We start from the raw sequence: 20470 nt of genomic DNA on the forward strand, positions 1-20470 counted from the left end.
TATTTAAAATAATTTTGTGACAGTGAGTCAGTCCATTACATTATGGGTTGATTTATAAGATCATTTAACAACAACAACAAAAAAACTAAATAAATAAAATGATTCTTTGCATCTTTGTTGAATTGTATGCCCTGGTCTTTATGATGATTGTCTACTTTTTGGTTCTATCATCTTTATTCTTTTGTTAACAGATTAATTCCTTTTAGCTTCTAGTCTTTGACTTAAATCTTTTTAAATGATTTACTAATTTAACTAATTCCCCTACATACTTTTTTTTTTTCAGTCCTACTGAAAAAATCAGTTATTTGTTAACATCTTTTAATCTGAGCCCTCTCCCCTTGTTTTTTTCCAAATAGAATTGCTATCTGCTTTCTCAGCTTGGGGGCAATGAGAGGTAGATGGAGGGCCTGAAGTGGGCCAGAGTAGCCTGAGTATGGGCAGTCTTTCATTGCCTACTAAAATCTAGTAATATCTTAGCCCTTATCTTCTTTACAAAGATGATTAGGTCTTCTCATGTAGGAAAGGATGTTTTTCTTTAATATATCATTTGTTTGTTTTTAACATAAGTACCAAGAAGAAAACACAAAAGGGTCTGTGAACAAGTGTAGTAATATAGTTAATAAATGTAAATAGTACAGAAGGGGATAAATCAAGAAGTGAAATCCTTCTTTCCTTCCCCATGCCAGTTTTTCTCTCTAAAGGTTCTTGTGGTTGTTTCTAGAAAAAAGATTTACGCTTATTCCCACATACTTGCTTATATTTTCTTTATTTCTACATGTACACAATAATGAATCATACAATACACACGTAGAAAACTCATCTACATCTTAGAGAGGTTTAGATATCAGCACGTGAATATGTGCCACTCTTAAAATGGCTGCATGCTAGGTATTTACTTCTTATGATTGTATCGCTGTAATGGCTACTTTATTTCTTTTTGATTATAACAAATGTTATAACAAGTGAGAAAATGATACTTTCTAAGAAAAATAGTATCTTCATTTTTATAATGAAATATATATAGATGTATATTTAAAAAAGATCTGAAAAGTCTTTCTGTACCTTCTTTGCAAATATAGTATCACAGAGTAGTAAAATGTTTTACTAGAGGGAATTTAATGGTGAATACAGGATATTTGTAAGCAATCTTATGAAGACATTTTGAAAATAAAGTGCTTTTCAATAGATCTAATAGCAACATGCATCCAGAAATTATAAAAATTTATAGTAGAATATTTCCAGTCTATTAGAACATTCTTGAATCATATTAGTACTGAATATGAAGTTATCGAGGACCTCATAAGTAAAAACTAAGAAATAAAAATGAAAGATAAATGTATAAATAGTAGTCATTTTAAATCCTATGGCTACTAGAAGATTTGTATTCAATAGCAGCATGCATTTTAAAAATCTTTTTAACAGTGTACTCTTTGGTAAAGGAAAGATCTGGGCAGAGTTTATTTCAGCCAACTTAGCTGGAAGTTTTCCAAAATGTAGATTTCTTTAAACATATTTAAAGTGAATTATATTTTTTACCTTGCCACTTCCTTGGATGTTTCAGAACCATCAAATAATATGCAACAGTTGATAATCATGAGATTGGAAATCTGTCTGACATTTTCCTCAGTAAAGTGGTAAAGATCTGTGTTACAAGTATGGCATCATAATAGTCTTAAGCCAAGTATAATTTGAAATAGTTGGGGAAAAGGTGCTTAGTACATCTTTCACGTGTAGGATGAAGGGGCACCATTTATCATTTTGTTACTGTTTGGGTTCTGGTTACATAGGTATGTTCATGTTATTGGAAATTCATTGAATTCTGTACTTATGCTTTGTGTACTTTTCTGTATACATGTCATGTCAAAATCTACACTGAAAATAATGTATAGTTATTAACAGCATTATAACAGCATATAATATAACAGCATTATATTATAATTATATATTAACAGCATTATAAAGTAGAAGTAAAAAAATTAAACACTCACTTTCTGTGTTTCAGAATATCATTGTTTTTATTTTTTAATACTAATTTATATTAATTTCCCTTTCTGATTTGGCAGATTTTATGGTTGTAAGCATTGTACACCTATAACTTATTTTCTGTCAATGTGGGAAAACATTTCTAGGTAGTTTTCAGAATTTAACCATGAATTCTTTTAGATTAAGCAGCTTAATTATGTGGCACAAGATCAAAGTTTGAAAGAACATATTTAAAGAATTTGAGATTTATTGGATTTATTGGATTTTTAGCACTGAAACTAGTTATTTTTGATAAATGAAGCTATGAGAATTTTATGTTAATTTTGTAGCTTTTAAAAGTCTCTATTCTTTTCAAATATCCTTTTTCTTGGAAATCTAAGCAGCATCAATCAACTTTTTAAGATTGACAGAACCAGAATTTTCAAATAATTTATTTTCCCAAACTCCCTTATCATTGAAGCAGTCATAGGAATAGAATGTTCTTAAGCATCTGTTTTTATGATATCTTTGTCTTTTTAGCCTATGTCAGGTTGACTGAGAAGATACCTGCCCCCCCCCCCCAAATTTAAGACCTCTAGCAAAGTGAAATCCTAGCTGAGGGAGATATTATGGGGTTTTAATCCATTTGTTCAAGTACTTTGGTGAAAATTCAATGTATCTAGTAATGGGAGAAATGTATTTTGGTATAAGATAATTTCATTTTGGAAAATATGCACATGGTACTTCTAAGTTACAACTCAGTTATAACTGAGTTATACATATTGAGCATTTATCTAGTAGGCTAAGAATTAAAACCCTGACCAGTCTGTAATAATGACTTCTTAAAGGTGCTACACCTTCTAACTCAGGAATCTTTCCCAGCTTCCTGTTCGAACACTCCTCTCTAGCCAAGCCCTCACTTGTTCCGTATGCTTCTGTTCTAGGCATCTTTCCCTGAACATTATAGCACCCCTATTTGCTGCGTTGCCAGGCCTGCAATGCCCTTTCTCTGTTTTTTTCCTTAAGGTCTCAAATGCTATCCCTTCTCCTCCTCAAATGCCACACCCCCCTCTCTGATTCTTTAATAAGAGCCAGTTGCTTCTCCTCCTCTGTTCTTATTGTACCTAACATATAACTACAATAGCAATAGGTATGCTGCATTGTCATTATTTGCTTATGTGGCTGTCTGGCATTTAAGGTTGCTAGTTCCGTTGTAGTCAGGGCCATGTGCTGTTTATCCATAGTCCCTAGCAAGATCAGGCATTTAAGCAATGTTTGTTGAATAGGATTGAGGTAACTGGACAAGCTGGGCTTATAAGTGCCCGTTTTGTTTCAGGGAAGACATTTTCTCAAAAGTTTCTTGATTTAAAGTTTATACTGCCATTTCCCAAGTATTCAGGGAAATACATATATTGTATTATATACTTTTTTTCTCTTCTTAGCTGTAACCTACTTGGCAATAAAATGCCAAACCTTTTACTTTTCAGCATTTGGGACATGGTGGAAAATTTGACAAGGGACAAGAAACTTCCTTTGTCTAAAAGGAAATTTATAAATTGTCTAAAGATTTCATTTGTTATGATTTTCTTTATTAGGGATTAATCATAAAGCCATGGTGTAAAATTGCTGTTTATCCTGTAGTGGTGAAAAAGTCATGAATTAAATATTGAAATATTTACTGAATTGCTAGTTAGCAGGGAATTCTGGGAGCATTTAAGATCAGTGTGGTAGGAATTGGTTTAGATCATGTTACATATTACCTTAGTGTCATACTAGTCTGGATCCTGAGTGACAGTTGCAGCCAACTACTTATCTTACCACAAGTAAAATTCAATACAGCTTTACAGTGTCCTTGAAGAACTTTAAAAAAAAAAAAGCGTGCATTAAATTGACCTCTCACCATCTAAATTCCTTGTTTTTGACATTTACTAGGAAATGAGGAACATAGCCAATTTTTTTTTCAGTTTCAAAAGCTGGTAGATGAAATCACAGTTGATTCTTCTGACAATGTTTGAAAGGTTGTTTTTTTTTTTTTCTCATTTGACATGCAGCAAGGACATATGGGCGAAGGAGAGGTAACATTATTGTTTCTAACTTTTGAATGTACCAGTTGTATTTGGAGAGGACCCAAGTTTGCTCAATTTCTTACCCTTGTGGGGAAGGAGGGGAGGGGGAAATGCGACGTAGCTTTGATCCATACATACTTTGTATGTCATAGTTAAAATTATAGACTTTCTAATTTGAAGGAGTCAGAATGATAGGATCTGGATTTGAATCAATATCCTGTATTATAAACTCAACTTATTTATATCTGAAGATTTATTTCACCTTTTTCTTTTCTGAAAGGAATTTCTTGGAAGAAAAAAAATTAAGGATCTTTAAAAAGGAAAATATAGTGTGACTTGATTATATTGGAAGCTCAGTTATACTTTAATACCTTATGTCTATTTTTTTCTACTATGTCAGCATAATACACTTGGTTTAAAATGAGATTAGCTAAATAAGTGACTACTCCTATAAATTTCAAACATTGGGGGAAAAAGCTCTAGAAATTTTAGAGAATTTTAAAGAATCATTTCCTAGAGGTGCCTGAATAAACCTTATTTTTGCCGCCTGTGATAGTTGAGCTATTTGACTATCTAATTTACTTGCCTTTTTACAAGCAAGTAAATTAGATAGTCAAATAGCTCAACTTCCAAATGTGACTTTTAAAAATTATTTAGGAAATACCCTCCAATTTTATAGTCCTTTTTTATCTTCATTATATAACTCGAGTTTTGTAGGGTAAATTCATAACAAATATACTATTACTTGTGTTTAGTTAGCAAAGCTGAAAGGAAGACAAGTGTGGCAACAAAGGCATTGGAGTGTTTCAGTAAAGGAAGAGCACTGAAGCTACATTTCTCTAGGATCCATTAACAAACTCCTTATGTAGTACCTAGAAGTAAATTGGCCAGCCTGACAAGTGACAAAACAGTGCTTGAAAGATTCTGGTTTTTTGTAGCTCCGTGTTTTGCTTATGATTTCCAAAGTTCATATTTTGTTGTCAGGTAAACACGGGAATAGTATTAACCACATTGGCATCTCTGGTCTTTTCTGCTTATATATTCTGTATGATAGGATTTTCAAACAGCAGACTTGATGACGACTTTTTAGAATTAGATAGCACTAGTGGCAGCTGCTAATTACTCAACTAAAAAAAATAAATCTTTAGCATGCCTAAAAATCTTAAATTCTTTAATACTAGGTAGTGAAGTTGGGTAACAGCGATAAATGGGTTTTGATTATATCCCATTAAGGTAAACCAAGATGAGTGCTCACTTTAAAAATGGACCTGTTCATTTTAAGGACAGTCTTAGAGGAAACTGGGTAGGCTATATGATTTTGTGTTTTAAAAAATTTAAGTGACCTAGCATCTGATAGTCGAATTCAATCCGTAGTGTACATGTCTAGGCTGCCTGCGGCCCTGGGGCCCTGCCAAGGCAATGCGTCTACTGCCAGCGGCTTTCAAAAGAGTGCTCCCTCCTCCTGTACTTCCATTTCACCTCACTGAAGTTTCTGGATCCCAGGGGGATAGTGGAGCAGCCTTCTCTTGAACCATGTACTTTCTCTCTGACTCCACTAAGACTTCAAAGTGATGGGAATTCAAGAGCATATCTAAGTGATTAGTTATTCAGTGAGAAAAATAAAAGCCATTTTATTGAATCTGCTGTTTCCCTTGTTTCTTGTGTAAGATCAGCAATGGCAAGGAACATGTGCTGTTAGCTTTTTTCTTGCTTTCTATTCCAGGTCAGTCTTCACTGTTTCCAATGGAAGATGGATTTTTGGATGATGGCCGTGGGGATCAACCTCTTCATAGTGGCCTGGGTTCACCTCACTGCTTCACTCACCAGAATGGAGAAAGAGTGGAACGATATTCTCGCAAGGTGTTTGTGGGCGGATTACCTCCTGACATCGATGAAGGTATATTTACAAAGAACTATTAATTGTACAGTGCCTGGGCTGTGGCACATAGTAGCTAACTCATAGATAGTGGTTGCTGTTACTATAATAACAGTCTTATCTGGCTCCAGGTATTCAGTTTTGATTGCATTGTTCTCTTGTCCTGTCTTTCTATCCTGGCATATAAGATTAGTTTACAACGGAAGGGGTGCAGGACTTTGGGAACCAGCTGAAGCAAGTGATTAAATGAAAAGAGTAACTGTCATTGGGAAACCCATCTCAGGGGTTCTGTTGTGGGCAAACATAGTGCTTACTGCATTTTTGTCTGTGTGTGCTGCCTTGGCCAGATTCGGTATGTTTTCCTGTTTGTTTTCTACCTGCTCCAGAAATGTAGTTAATTGAAAATTTGAGATCTTAGATTAAGGATGAACTTTTGAAAAATAAACCCTAAATTTGTACCACAAGTAAGGGAATCTTAAGAGTTTTATCATTTTCTGAGTATTTTTTCACTTGCCAAATACAGGCTTTTTAAAAGTCACACACTGTTCTTAGGCTTGTTTACCGTGTAACCAAGATAGAAAGTCTTTGTGTGCATAGAGTTTCAATTCTAGCAGGGGAAGGCAGATAAAAAGTGTGTAATCATGCAAGAAAATATCAGAGAGTAAGCATTGAAAAGAAAATAGCGTGATATTGCACTATTTTATGATATGATTCAGGGTATCTTCTTAGATTAGGTGGTTAAGGAAAGCCTCTTTTTTCTATTTTTTATTTTATTTTATTTTATTATTTTATTTTATTTTTTTATTTTATTTTAATTTAATTTTAATTTTAATTTTATTTTATTTTATTATTTTAGTAGGCTCCATGCCAAGTGTGGAGCCCAATGCGGGGCTTGAACTCATAACCCTGAGATCAAGACCTGAGCTGATATCAAGAGTTGGATGCCTAACTGACTGAGCCACCCAGGTGTCCCAAGGAAATACTCTTTAAGGAAGTGATATTTGAGCTGAGATCTGCATTAGGAGCCAGCCAAAGGTTTAGAGGATTAGTTGTTCAGCAATATTTTCTGCATCTGTGGGCCTAAGTGACCCTAGTTCAAGTTCAGACTAAAACTCAGGTAGCAGACCATATAGCAACCATATATCCTTAGTGGTGGTGGTGGTGGTGGTGCTGGTTGTTTTCCTAATCTCTTTTGTCTTGGTTTCCTAAATGGAAATGGCAATAAACCAATTAATGTTATGGAGAATAGAATTGTTTTCTCTAAAACTCTATAAGGTCTAATAATAAGGTTTTAATAACTTCCAATTTAGACTGAGATTAAATGTGTTGAGTCACTTCATTTTCCTTAAGATGGTCAATCTTTTGGAAGGTTGAGACAAAGTTTTCAAAAAGCCAAAGATTGAAATAAACACAGTTCTCTTTTGTTTTGTTTTGTTTAATCTATGAAAAATTGTCTTGGGTGGAAGCTGTGTTGGGATTTCAGGCTAGGCTGAATCAGTCTTCATCCTGCTCTCAGAGGACCTAGCTTTTCCAAAGTGTTCATCCTGGGCTGACCGTGTGGTCACAGTATTGGCCTCTCTAATAAGCTCCTGGGTGTGGCCTGCTCTTTTCTTTACCTGGAATTCTCATTTTCCTTAGTACTGTGGATTCTTGTTTTTTTGACCCTTGAAAGTCAAGTCTTTAGCCCAGATGGTGTTTAATGAATGAATTATATGCTTACAAAACGAGAGCAAAGACTGCATTTTATCTGACCTTGCCTGGAATAAACTCCTTCTCTGGCCCAGATAGTCTATATGTTTTTGGAAAATTACTGAGCAATCTTAAATGTGCAATTTCTAAAATTCTTAGGAGCACAGATAAATAGGACTAGTCTGGCAAAGGAGATGGTATAAACTGAGCAAAATTAATGGGAATTATGATAATCATCAAGCATATTGATAAATCAGTAGCAATTTAAGTAGACAGACCTTTCTACTATAATGTAAAATATGTATTCCTGAGAATATTGTGTTCTGTAGAATTATACACTAAAGAGTATAAGGTTTCTGGGGAAATAGGGTAGGAAGCAATAATTCAGAACCCAATGACCTTTGTACCGGAAGCACTAACAAAAAGAGAATTAATACCTTGAAAATAACTTGGACAATTCAGGCAAGTAGCTCAGTGTGGTTAGAAGCTGCCTCAAGGAATACTGAAAATGCACAAAACCAACAGAGCAGAAATGCTGGCTTGCAGGCTTGGAGGCAGTGCAGATGTAACCAGACCTCTGAGCACCTGAGAAAGTGCACGCTCCCAGGAGATGAGAGCCCTGCAAGGTTGGGAGTGTGCCTTTCTAGTAAGAGAGCCCTGGTTGCTGTGCTCATTTTTTATTTCCTTATAAGAGAGTAGGAGGGCTCCTGCCTGCATATCAGACAAGTGAGGGGCTTTTTCTCTTCCTGATGAAGGTTATAATTCTACTCCCACTATGCTAGCTCACCTTGCCCGGGAACAATCATTTGCGAACCAGGACAGCTTCCAGGTTATTGTGATTTCATTCCTCTATTCACCAGTCTCTCTTACATGAGCTAAATGGTACTGCAGAAACAGGCAGCAGAGCAGAGCAGACTGTACTGTTTTCACAATCTGGAGGAGAGGAAAACAGTTCTACCAGCTTGGAATTTGAACACATCCCCCATCTCTTCTTTTCCTCTGTCCTGCCCTCCTCCCAGGTCTTATCTATACATGCTTACCTACTCTTTCCAGAAGTTCTTTGGAAATTTATTTTCCTATAGTCTACTCATGAGTCTGGTCATGAGGAAACGGTACAGGCTGGGAGTCATCTTACAGAATGAATGGCCTCTATACTTTTAGGACTGTCAAATATGTAAAAGATAGGAAAGAGTGAGAAGCTGTTCCAAAAGTGAAGAATACGGATACCCTATAGGGACAGAACATCTTAAGCGTATCGTGTGTTCTGGATAGGATTCTGGATCAGAAAGGGGAAAAGAGATACTATTGGGATAGTTTGAAATTTGGATGGAGTCTTGTGAATTGGGGAGTAATACTGTATGAATATTGATTTCCTGATTGGGAAGGTTACATGGTAATATATGAGGAAATGACCTTGCTTTGAGCAGGTGCCAGTGGTTGTATTTCTGGGTTATAGAGTGTCACGTTAGAAAAAAAAAAATGATAGGTAGGTAGGTAGATAGGTTAATTTATGCATACATAGAGATAGAAAGAAGGAAGAAGGGGAAGGCAAATGTGTAAAATAGTAACAGTTGGGGGAATCTAGGTGAAGGGGATACAGGAGTTCTTTGTATTGTTCTTGTAAATAGTAGATTTGAAACTGTTTTTTTCTAAACTACTTCCCCAAAATGATTATAGAAATATTTAAATTTACTTTTTTTTGCTTTGCTTTGTTGTTCATTAGATGAGATCACAGCTAGTTTTCGTCGCTTTGGCCCTTTGATTGTGGATTGGCCTCATAAAGCAGAGAGCAAATCCTATTTTCCTCCTAAAGGTAATTCTCAAGATTCAGTATACATGTACAGTGTATCCCTATATTGTTTAATGTTTAGCCTTTTCATAAATGTTTACCTCTGTTGTAAGATTTTCCATTGTTAAACTTATGTTTTCCCAAATGCATCTTTAAATTTATACCTAATACATACTTTCAGTTCAAATTTAATTTTACTTTAAAAGATGTTTCAAGATAACAAACTGAACTCAATGTTGATACTATCAGACTTTGCCTAGGAAGATTTAAGTTTTTTTAAATTTTTTTTACTCTTTTTCCCTTCCTTAGTTTCAGCTTATACTTCCTTTCTGTTGAAGAATTAAAAAAAAATTAGAGAACAAATAAGCCTTTTTTTTTTTTTTTTTTCCTTTTTATCAGGCTATGCATTCCTGCTCTTTCAAGATGAAAGCTCTGTTCAGGCTCTGATTGATGCATGTATTGAAGAAGATGGAAAACTCTACCTGTGTGTGTCAAGTCCCACTATCAAAGATAAGCCAGTGAGTGCTGTCTAACATGAAAATAGCTTCTTGTTTTTGCCTTCATCTCTGCTTTGTTTGAAAACCCACAGACATCTTGATGTATCTGTTAATTGATGTGTTTGTAATCTACCTACAAATGCTGTTTTGCCAACCTCATAATGTTGACATTCTATATTATTTACACACATTATTTTGACATTGAATTTTTTGGTTAATTAAAATAGTGGTAAGTCTTTACCATTAAAAGATTTAACTTGATAATGCATTTGATAGGGCGCCTGGGTGGCTCAGTTGGTTGGGCGACTGCCTTTGGCTCAGGTCATGATCCTGGAGTCCTGGGATCGAGTCCCACATTGGGCTCCCTGCTCAGCAGGGGGTCTGCTTCTCCCTCTGCCCTCTTCCCTCTCGTGCTCTCTCTCTCTCATTCTCTCTCTCTCAAATAAATAAATAAAATCTTTAAAAAAAAAAAGATAATGCATTTGATAAAGTAGCTGAATTTCCTCTGAATAATAGAACTCAAAAATCACAAATAGATATTTGTCTGTCTCCTTCCTCTCTTTGTTCAAGATTTTACCCAATACTATCCTTAACTTTTTGCTCATGGTACTCTCCCAAAGTAAAATGAATTATGTATATACAGAAAGGTACATGGCATACTGTTTTTTCTTTTTGAAAAAGTTTTTGTCATAAAATTTAGTCTTTAGGAATAGTAGCAACTGGCCTGTTTGGACGAATCTGGCAAATCAACAATTTATTATCACTCAGCCAGATCTAGTAATGGGGTACAGTTCAGAATGGAGGTGCCTATGGGTTCAGCTCAAACAGTAGTTAATGGAGCTCCTCTTGGTGTCTTGGGATTGCCTAAGTCCGGAACACTTTTCCCAGAGTTCCCATGGCCTAAATTCTCTATACTTGACTTGTTTATGTTCCCTTGCAGTCCCCATAGGTATTTGAATTTGGGACCTCTGGCTTAGGACTTTGTTGATGTGCATATTGGGAATATCTTACTATGAACCCATTCATAGCCTTTGGTGTGGGCATTTAAAACAATTAATAAATGCAAACAATAAAAATAAGGTGCACGATTCTTAGTTGACTAAAGCAGTGGGCACATTGAAGTGTTTTATCATAAGTTTACTGCAAATATATACCTTTTTACTTTGAAATGCTTTTTGAAATAATGCAACAGATTTGTTAGTATCAGGAGTAGTTTGCGTTTGTAGGATTGGACACACAATCCTAGTTTACTTAGCACTGTATTCTGATCAACATCAAATACTGTACTAACTTACATTGTGTGGATATTGGGGGATTGCGGAAGATAGAAGCCCAAATAATTTGAGAAATAGCTGATTGACTTACCAGTAATTAAGGACATGTTAGTGATTTAGCTTATAATAGATAATAAAAATTGAACTTTCCACTTTGGTTCACTTAAAAATGGTTCACTTAAAAAATCAGTTGGTTTACTCTTAAAAATGAAATGAAGGGTTGGGCTACGCTATATGTAAGTAACAAAACCTAATTTTATAGCTTTATTGATTTATAATGATGTGGATTATTCTAATTTTATAGCTTTATTGATTTATAATGATGTGGATTATTATAATGATGTGGGCTACGCTATATGTAAGTCTTCTAATTTTATAGCTTTATTGATTTATAATGATGTGGATTATCTTAAAATACTCTGCAATAATTTTAAACTTATTTCCTCATAAATTGTCTGCATTAAAAATGAGACATTTCGGTTTGTCTGCTCCCTAGGTACAGATTCGGCCTTGGAATCTCAGTGACAGTGATTTTGTGATGGATGGTTCCCAGCCTCTTGACCCACGAAAAACTATATTTGTTGGTGGTGTTCCTCGACCATTACGAGCTGGTATGATGAAACAAACAGAAATACCCCCTTTACCCTTTAGTATAAGAAATACCTTATAAAGGTTTTTAGGAAAATTCTCCAGGAGCATTTGAGTTAATGTCCAAGAGCGAGAGTTTTAGAGTCAGAGTATCTGGGTTTGAATTCATGTGCTCTGCTCCCAGTTAATAGTAGAATGACATTGGACAAATTATTTTCCCTAATTTTCAATTTCCTCATCAGTCAAATGGAGTAGTAAGTGTATCTGCTTCATATAGAATTGTTCTGAGGATTAAGTGGGAAAAAGTGGTGCCAAGTGCTGTGTGTGGTGTTAGTGAGCATCATTCTCATCATCATCTGGAAAAACCCTTCGAGAGTAGATTATATGTCAAGAAGTTCAGGGTTTGTTTCCCATGCCCACATTTGCTTACCAGCTATTTACTGAGCTCCGAAATACAGTAGGCTTCTCAGCAGTGCATCGTATTTTTTTTTTTTTTAAGATTATTTATTTATTTATTTGACAGAAAGAGAGACAGCACAAGTAGACAGAGTGGCAGGCAGAGGGAGAGGGAGAAGCAGGCTTCCTGCTGAGCAGGGAACCCGATGCGGGGCTCGATCCCAGGACCCCGGGATCATGACCTGAGCTGAAGGCAGCCGCCGCTTAGCCGACTGAGCCACCCAGGCGCCCCTGGTGCATCGTATTTTTAAGAGTAGTACTTACAGGAGAAATTTCATCCCTAACTTCAAGTAAAATGAGGTTTATTGGTATAAGTGAGAAAAAAAAAAACCCATAAAATGAACAAGAATGCAGTTTCAAAATTGTAACATTTCATGGAGAACATGATACATTCATTATTTCAGGTTTTCATATAAAAAATTGGTGAATAGCTAGACTGTAGGGAAAGGTAACAAGGATAGGATGATGATAATCTAGGAGGACCTCCACACAAAGTCTGCCAATCAATTTTCTAGTGTTCACATGATTGTTTATACTAAGCAATACGTTATTAACTGTAAATGTGTGGTGTCAACATGGTATAGAAGCAGACAGACCAGGGTGCCGAGCCCAGCACTGTCACTTAACCATCTGTGCCTCGATTTCCCCAGGAAATTACTACCTACTTCCTAGGGTTGTTTGTGAAGATTAAAAGAGAACATATGTGAAGCACCCAGCAGAGCACCTGCCCTTACTTAAAAGATTAAAGATTAATGATTGATTTAGTAATTATTATAATAAGGATATGAGCTCAGAATACAGATGAACTGCTTTAGATGAAACCTTTGGTGAACTAGATGGATTTTCCTGATTTCACATACCCTCTTTGCTCCTTTCTCATTTAGTGGAGCTTGCCATGATAATGGATCGTCTGTATGGAGGTGTGTGCTATGCTGGGATTGATACCGACCCTGAGCTGAAATACCCAAAAGGCGCTGGGCGAGTTGCATTCTCTAATCAACAGAGTTACATAGCTGCTATCAGTGCCCGCTTTGTTCAGCTGCAGCATGGAGAGATAGATAAACGGGTAAGTCGTAGATTATATTCCAGAAAGTTCTAGAAATGGCCCTCTCAGTGTGTCATTACCAAGATTGGAATGGGGGGATTTTATATGACAGTAAAATTGGCAGCTGACAGTTACGCCTCTAGGACCAATTAGGTGTATGCTTTGTAATACAGCTAAGGATTCCTACGAATTTTTTCTATCCCTTCGTGTTTTGAGTAGCCTAACCAGAACGCTGTATCAGTTTACTCGGGGCAATTTAATCTCCTAAGCTATCGCCTCTATTCATTCATTTATTCAGTTAGTCAGTCATTCAGTAAATATCATTATATCAAGTACAAACATCAATGCCCTTGAGATCTCCTGACCTTTTTTTTTTTTGATCATGAATACCTCAGTAAGCCCTATTTTTCCAGTGTACTATGTAACAAATGACTGAATAAATTCACTTGTAGGACTGCATATCTTAGCAATATTTCATTGTAACAAATTAAGTAGAAGAAATCATAATCTTTTTATTTGTAGTGTATTCTACCACCTGAAATTAGGTAGTAATTAGCATTATTTTCAGCACTTTAAATTCCTCTTTGTTGGTTTAGCTTCTGAGTTAAAAAGCTGGAGAAAACCTCAGAGATAGTGTTCTCCTCTGTTTCCTAAGGTACTGTATTTGAAACTCTGTGTTCCGTTGTCCATCTTATTTCTTTGCATTCACAGATTTATTTCTTATCTTTGCGTTTCATGCATTCAACAAATGTTTTAGCCTCTAGGACAAGAAGTCCCTGTCCTCAGGAGTTTATGTTCTGATCGATAGAAGTGTATCTTATACTGGTACTACTCAAAGTGTGGCCTGGGTATCGATGGCCGGCAGCCAATGGTTACGAGCTTGTGGTGAGATAGGAATTTACACCAGAATGTGAATCAGCTGCATTAGTAAGCATAATGTTTAGTTCAGCTGACTTGTTTTTTTTCCTCCCTGTAGAAAGACTCTCTTGATGAAAGAAGCAATGCGTTGATTTATATTCTGGTGTCAGCTCCTTATTTCATGGGAGACTGGCACTTTCATTAGGACTGACTTAGCTATCAACACTCTGAGGCATTGTGCTCAAAAAAGTCCTTATTGATTGATTGTATTGTGCTGTTCTCAATTCATTATGTAGAAACTATCAAGTCAATAGTGGTTTACACATACTGCGTATGTTTCATTTCATGTGTATGCTACTTCAGTGTCAGTATAAAATATAAGGTTATAGTGGATATCATACTATATTGTGAATCTATAAAAAGAAAGGTATAGATTCTATTATAAACACAGAGGAAGACGGCAAGACAAGTTGCAGTATACATTAACAAGCCCACTTGTTTTTTATTCACACTAAAAAATTCCTACATCCGTGTAAGCAGGGTCTTCTGCCTTGCCGCTTCGTCCCAACAAAGGTGTCAAGAGGTGTAAGGTTAGTCATTGGAAATGCAGACTTCATTTGTATTCCTCTGCGATCAGATCTTTGACCAGGGTTCTTGCCACTCCGTAGATGTTTATGGAATGGCCTCAGGGCCGGAAGGCTAATGCTCTAGTTTTGTCTGCTCTTCCTGTCTTCATGTCACTCGTCTTGTTCACAGCTAACCTTTGTCAGGATTCCTTGTCGGAATGAGATGGCACCAGTGGTAGTGATAGCCTGATATAAGGGAATTTACCCATGAATCTCTCCAAGAGTAAAAATAACCTACCCTTTTCTCACTGGTGAATTAATAGCCAGATTATTTTTAATGCTTGAGAGACCCAAATGACAGGTTGGCCTATTGAACACTGGAACAGACCCAGTTGTATAAATTCACCTCTGAAGTTTTAGACTGAAGTCAACCATTCTTACTGACAAAGAACAAAGCAAGGTTTTAGGTTGTGAGTACTATGGCTGAATCTTGTTTTCTCAGAGTTCTGAGTTTGTGGTTATAACCCAAGATGTGTACACTGTAAATAGAAACCCTGACCCAGGCTTTATTACAACTTAGAAGCTTATGACGCAGAAGCCACGCATCTTCCCTCTGATGTGAATATTGAAGTGCTGTTTTGTGGAACTGGGAAGCTCTTAGGTGGTTTGTTTACATTATAATTCCACATATGACAAAAATCCAGATCCACTAATTAAAGTGATGGTTTGTGCCTATAAATACTCTCCTGTGGGTTTAATCTCATAATGTTCTAAACAGTTGGCTTCCCTTTTTGATTTCTGGTAGAATCCCATTTTCCTTTGAAAAGTGGCTTTTTAATAAGACAGAAATGTAAGACGATGGATATAAAAACCTTACCAGGTTCTGAGAAGATGGATTATCTTAATTCCAATAAAAGAGCTATTGACCCTTGTTTTTGGGCACCCTGGCATAGATTCACTCAGACAGTGGATGGAAATGTACGCACCATAGTCAGAGTTGCCTGGGCACTCATTAAAAAACGTAAACTCATTTCTTTTATTTTTAATTGCAGGTGGAAGTTAAGCCATATGTCTTGGATGATCAGCTGTGTGATGAATGTCAGGGGGCCCGTTGTGGGGGAAAATTTGCTCCATTTTTCTGTGCTAATGTTACCTGTCTGCAGTATTACTGTGAATATTGCTGGGCTGCTATTCATTCTCGTGCTGGCAGGGAATTCCACAAGCCCCTGGTGAAGGAAGGCGGTGACCGTCCGCGACATATTTCATTCCGCTGGAACTAAAGGGTAACTACAGCGCTCGTTTTCAGGCCTCAGAATAAGTGCACTCTTCTGTTAATTCTGACCCCTTCCTCAACCTCTTCACGCTGGCATGTCCTTTTGTAGCAGCCCGTAACTTAACAATAGTCTAATGAAAAGAATGACCTATAATATAGGCGTTTTGTAGATTCTTGTGTCACTGAAAACAATATGTAAGAACTCCTTTTTCGTATTGCCATCGTGTTGCATGGAAGTTTTGTCCTCTTGTTTTGCTGGAGACCGAGAGGATCCAAACTTCCTGTAACATTTTCTTAGAGGAGAAAGAGAAATATTAAAAGAGAAATGAAACAACAGAGTATTTTGGGTTTTTAATTAAATTATTGTTAATAATATATAAGAATACTTTTATTAAAATTAACCACGCACCGATAACACTATCAGTCTGTCCTGACACAGTTTTTCCCCCAGAGAAGTGCTTTTGCCTTTTCCTTTCTCTCTTTTTTGCCTCTCTTTTTTCCCCTCCCCCACTTTTTTATTCATTTAACAGCAGTGGAGGAAGTTAACAATTATTAACAGGAAAGAGCATGTTAAAGCAAACACAAATGCATGAGCAAGAGTGAAGCAGCATTAAAACAAAAGTTGTGAGGGTGTAGAGGCCGAGTAGAATTTCATGACGCCTCCGAGTTACCAGTAACTGCATCAGACAACAAATAGTTAAGTAGGCAGAGCTAGGTTGATTTTCTTTTCAACCATTTTTAAAACTAGAGTGTAAAAATTGGGTAAATTTACTGCTGAGGGGAGTGCACTTACTTCTTTTTAAACTTCCTTATCCGGTCACAGCCCCAGGAAACCTACCAAAGCTAGAATTAATGACAACTGGTGGGAAAACTAGCATTTCCTCTCCTGAAGAACAAATGTATAAATTTTATTTTTGATGTTCTGTATAAACTCTCTATCCTAATTTACGAACACTCATCAGGTGTCAGCCTTTGCTCCATTTTGACGTTCAAAAACAAGACCGAACAGAACGGACCTAGAGATACCTCAAGGATGTCGTTTTTGATTTTGTGTTATAGTACAATTGTAGCCCAAACTGGAAAACAAAACCAATATACAAATTGGCTGTTGATTGGCTTACTTTTAGATTTAAAGTTACTTTGGGTATCCTGTAATTTAGTTGTAACATAGAAAATGAAAAAAAAAAAAAGTTAAAAAAAAAAAAAGTCAAGTAGTTGCAAAGTGTTTTGCACCGTTGAACTAAGTAACTGTGTAAATCTGTGCAAAGGTACGTATGTTTATCTTACTCTTCCTATAAGATAAAATAACATTACCGTTTCAGAACTTAGCATGGGACATAGTCAGTGTTTGAAGTGCCAACTTCATCAAGTAATGCATGCTTTATTATAAATAAAATTCTAGCTTTGAAAGGCGTTATTATGTGTTGAACGGTATGCTTCAGGAGTAAATTTAAAATAGTCTCTTGAAGCCCTGGTCATGGAAGTAACTTTTATTTTAATTGACATTCTCTTATCAAATGCCCTACCCACCATTAAAAGGACGATTACCAGTGTGCAAAACATTAAAAAAAAAAAAAAAATCTAACGGCAATCTTGCTAGTTGTGCTACCTAACAGTACCATCTTGGATCCTTCAAAACCAAAGACTTGCCCCGGCACTAAGGTGGAACCACCTGGCTGATGACCCCTACTGATTAGCGCTAGGAAAAGCAGGCCTTTATTTTTAATACAGGCTTTAATGAACTATATACCTGTTCAGTTCCAAAGGTCAAAATGGAGGCATATGCTGTCTAATGGTCAAACATAGAAAGGGAGCTGCTTTTAAAGAATTCCCTGCAAATACTGAAAGCAGTCATGCGAATGGAGGGTGCTCTTGTGTAGCTGGTCAGGGACTTTTTTTTCTTTTCTCCTGAACTACATAATTCTAATCAGAATGTTCATTTGCCTCTTTTTATTCTTTTAAATGCTTGTAGGTGGCTTGGGGTGTGCTATTGTGCTGGTCCTACTCAGTAAACAGGTGTGATGAGTTACCGAGAAATAACACTGTTTGAGAACTAGCTTTGAATAATAATTTTTCCCTTTGTACATGACCTGCTGAATTTCGGTACAGTGTTTTTGTAGCTAACTTATTTTGTCATGCACATAATGTATATTTGTTATGCACTACTTTTGTATATCTTGTTTTTCCAACAGTGAACATTTTTAGGCACACTTTTCACTGACGGGATATCTCTTTATGCAATACCTCAATTTTTCATATTGCAAAGAGTAGCTTTTTGTACTTTTATTACTGAGAGATCTTCATATACTTCATTTTTTAATATAAATAATTTTAATAAATTTTATTTTCTTATATTCTGCTTTTTATACATTTCAGTGCTCTGCATACAGTTTAGATTACGGCTGTTGTGCACTGGCAATGCTATTTTCGAGTCTGCAGAGAAGAGAAAGCATGTTGCTTAAACATCCTTCCCCAGCACCAGCTATTGGTGCACCTATAATTTAAGAAATAGTCTATGTAAAGTCACAAATTAAGGAAAACAATTCGCATGAGAATGACAGATGACACTGTAGTTCCTAAAAAGAAAAAAAAATTAAATGCATAAGCATAGGGTAGAAATTTAAAATAACAGAATTGTCTACAGCTTCTTACTAAGTTTTTAAAATTATTCATAACGCAGACATTCTTGGTGAATGTTTAGCCATTTTTAATATTAATAAATTGATGTTAAGTGTTTGATTCAGAGATGTCTGCTCTTTTAATTATATATAAAGAAAAAAAAATAGCCTGCCGTGGGACAGGTGTGTAATGTTAGTATGCATGACTAATGTAAGAAATTGTTATTCTACTAATACTTACTTGTGATTGTGTGACAAGCGTGTTTACAGATTATTTGGTTACACTTCAATTTACAGGGCATAAACAATTATTATCTATTACTCTGAACTTTATTGATTACATGTCCTTCAGATTACATGGGATTGTAGTTGGGAGTTACCGTGTAACTCAAAACATAATTAACATGTAATTAGTTTACAGATTTTAGGGTATCACTTCAATTTACCAAGCATGTAGTTCTAGCGCACTAGCATGGCACTGGCCATGTACTTACAATGTAGTTACAGAGTAATTACATGGTTATTTTTGCAATGTAAAATAAAGTGTTTCTGATTATTTTCTATGTAAAGGAACCCTCTCCCTTCCCCTTTGGTCCCCACGCTTTGGTATAATATATATACTTCTCCATACACAGACCTCTGCAGAATGCAAAATAAAACTTGCAGTGAATGAATTTAGCATTTTATGAGAGTGCTGTTGGAAAGACTTGATAATTCACCCCTTTTGTTTTGAAGAGTTGAATCTTCTGTTAAAAGGTGATTTAAAACTTGAATGTGATGAATTGTGGCAAGTTAACTTCAAGTTATGTGCAATACTTATTTCAAACTTTTGAAAGATCTTTGCAGTGTAATTCTTTGTTTTTAATTGCAGACATTTAAAAATGTCATTTTCTACTGTTAAGAGTAATCCTCTTTCTTGCTGGTGTTTCTAAAGAAAAGAATCAGAAATCAATCTTTCTACTAATGTAAATTTGAGATTATTTTTAAAAATGGAATAAAAGAGGTTTTGGTCATTTGCTTTATTTTATTATCTTATTTTAAAGCTACTGTGATTGATAGCATTGTAAGAATTGGGACAATATTGTATTCAACTGTTTTATTTTTTATATTTTTAAAATTTAAAGTATAATTAGTTTTTATAATTTTCATCAGATTTTTGTTATATTTTTTGGAAGTGAAACTTTTAGCAAGTGGGTGTCTAGTTTTTACTAATCCCTAATGTTTTTTTTTTCCAGTGTATTGCTCATATTATCAGAAGGAAAAGTTATTTAAGTATGTCAGTTAATTGTACTACTTGGCTGAATTTCCATATAGTTTTTACTGTGTATGGGGAGGTTGTAGTATTTATTATAGCATTTTAAATAAGGGTAATTCATTTTTTATTAAAGTCATTTTCACGTTAAGTTCCTATTTTTGTATGTTCTACTCTTAAGTTATATAACACAGTTCCTTTTTTAAAAGAGTTCATTTGTTGAAGTGCTAGTGGAAAATTAATGTTATTAAATAGTTTGCAAATGACTATTTATACCAGTATGCATATAATTTTTAAATATTTGTAATGTGAGATGTTGAATGAATAAAACTTTTAACTCAGCTTTCTTTTAATATACTTATTTATTGTGAACATAAGTAGATTATGCTTCCATGATTAGGAATGTATCATTAAAAAAATATTAGGTATGTACTCTCGGGCCAACGCAGAACAAACTGATATGAAAAGATGTCCAGTCATATAAGTGCTAGTGGCAAGTGTGTATTGCTTATGTAAGTTTATGAGTATCGGTGGGTTGTGGTCTTTGATCTGCACTATTTGTTCACATACTGTCCTGCACAGTCCTTTTTTCTTTTTCTCTTTGCCTTCAGTATGTGTGTTGAGGCCTCAGTCAGGATCCGAGCTTAAGGCCAAGTCACCT

The 20470-nt window shown here is 35.5% G+C and overlaps 1 protein-coding gene across 2 annotated transcripts in view; it reads left to right on the top strand.

Moving 5' to 3' along the window:
• The window catches only part of CPEB4 (cytoplasmic polyadenylation element binding protein 4), a 62899-nt gene extending 42749 nt beyond the window's left edge, over window positions 1-20150 (top strand). For both annotated transcript variants that reach the window (XM_035014664.1, XM_035014671.1), the window contains 6 exons: window positions 5752-5925; window positions 9317-9406; window positions 9782-9900; window positions 11650-11764; window positions 13082-13263; window positions 15719-20150. In XM_035014664.1, coding sequence (XP_034870555.1) covers window positions 5752-5925; window positions 9317-9406; window positions 9782-9900; window positions 11650-11764; window positions 13082-13263; window positions 15719-15946 — 908 coding nt within the window. In that variant the 3' untranslated portion in view covers window positions 15947-20150. The remainder of the gene's footprint in view (window positions 1-5751; window positions 5926-9316; window positions 9407-9781; window positions 9901-11649; window positions 11765-13081; window positions 13264-15718) is intronic.
• The last annotated feature ends 320 nt before the right edge of the window (window positions 20151-20470 follow it).

The sequence above is a fragment of the Mirounga leonina genome, unplaced genomic scaffold, assembly GCF_011800145.1.
Source record: "Mirounga leonina isolate KUSES-001 unplaced genomic scaffold, KU_Mleo_1.0 Mir_104, whole genome shotgun sequence".
In the NCBI taxonomy this organism is placed as follows: domain Eukaryota; kingdom Metazoa; phylum Chordata; class Mammalia; order Carnivora; family Phocidae; genus Mirounga; species Mirounga leonina.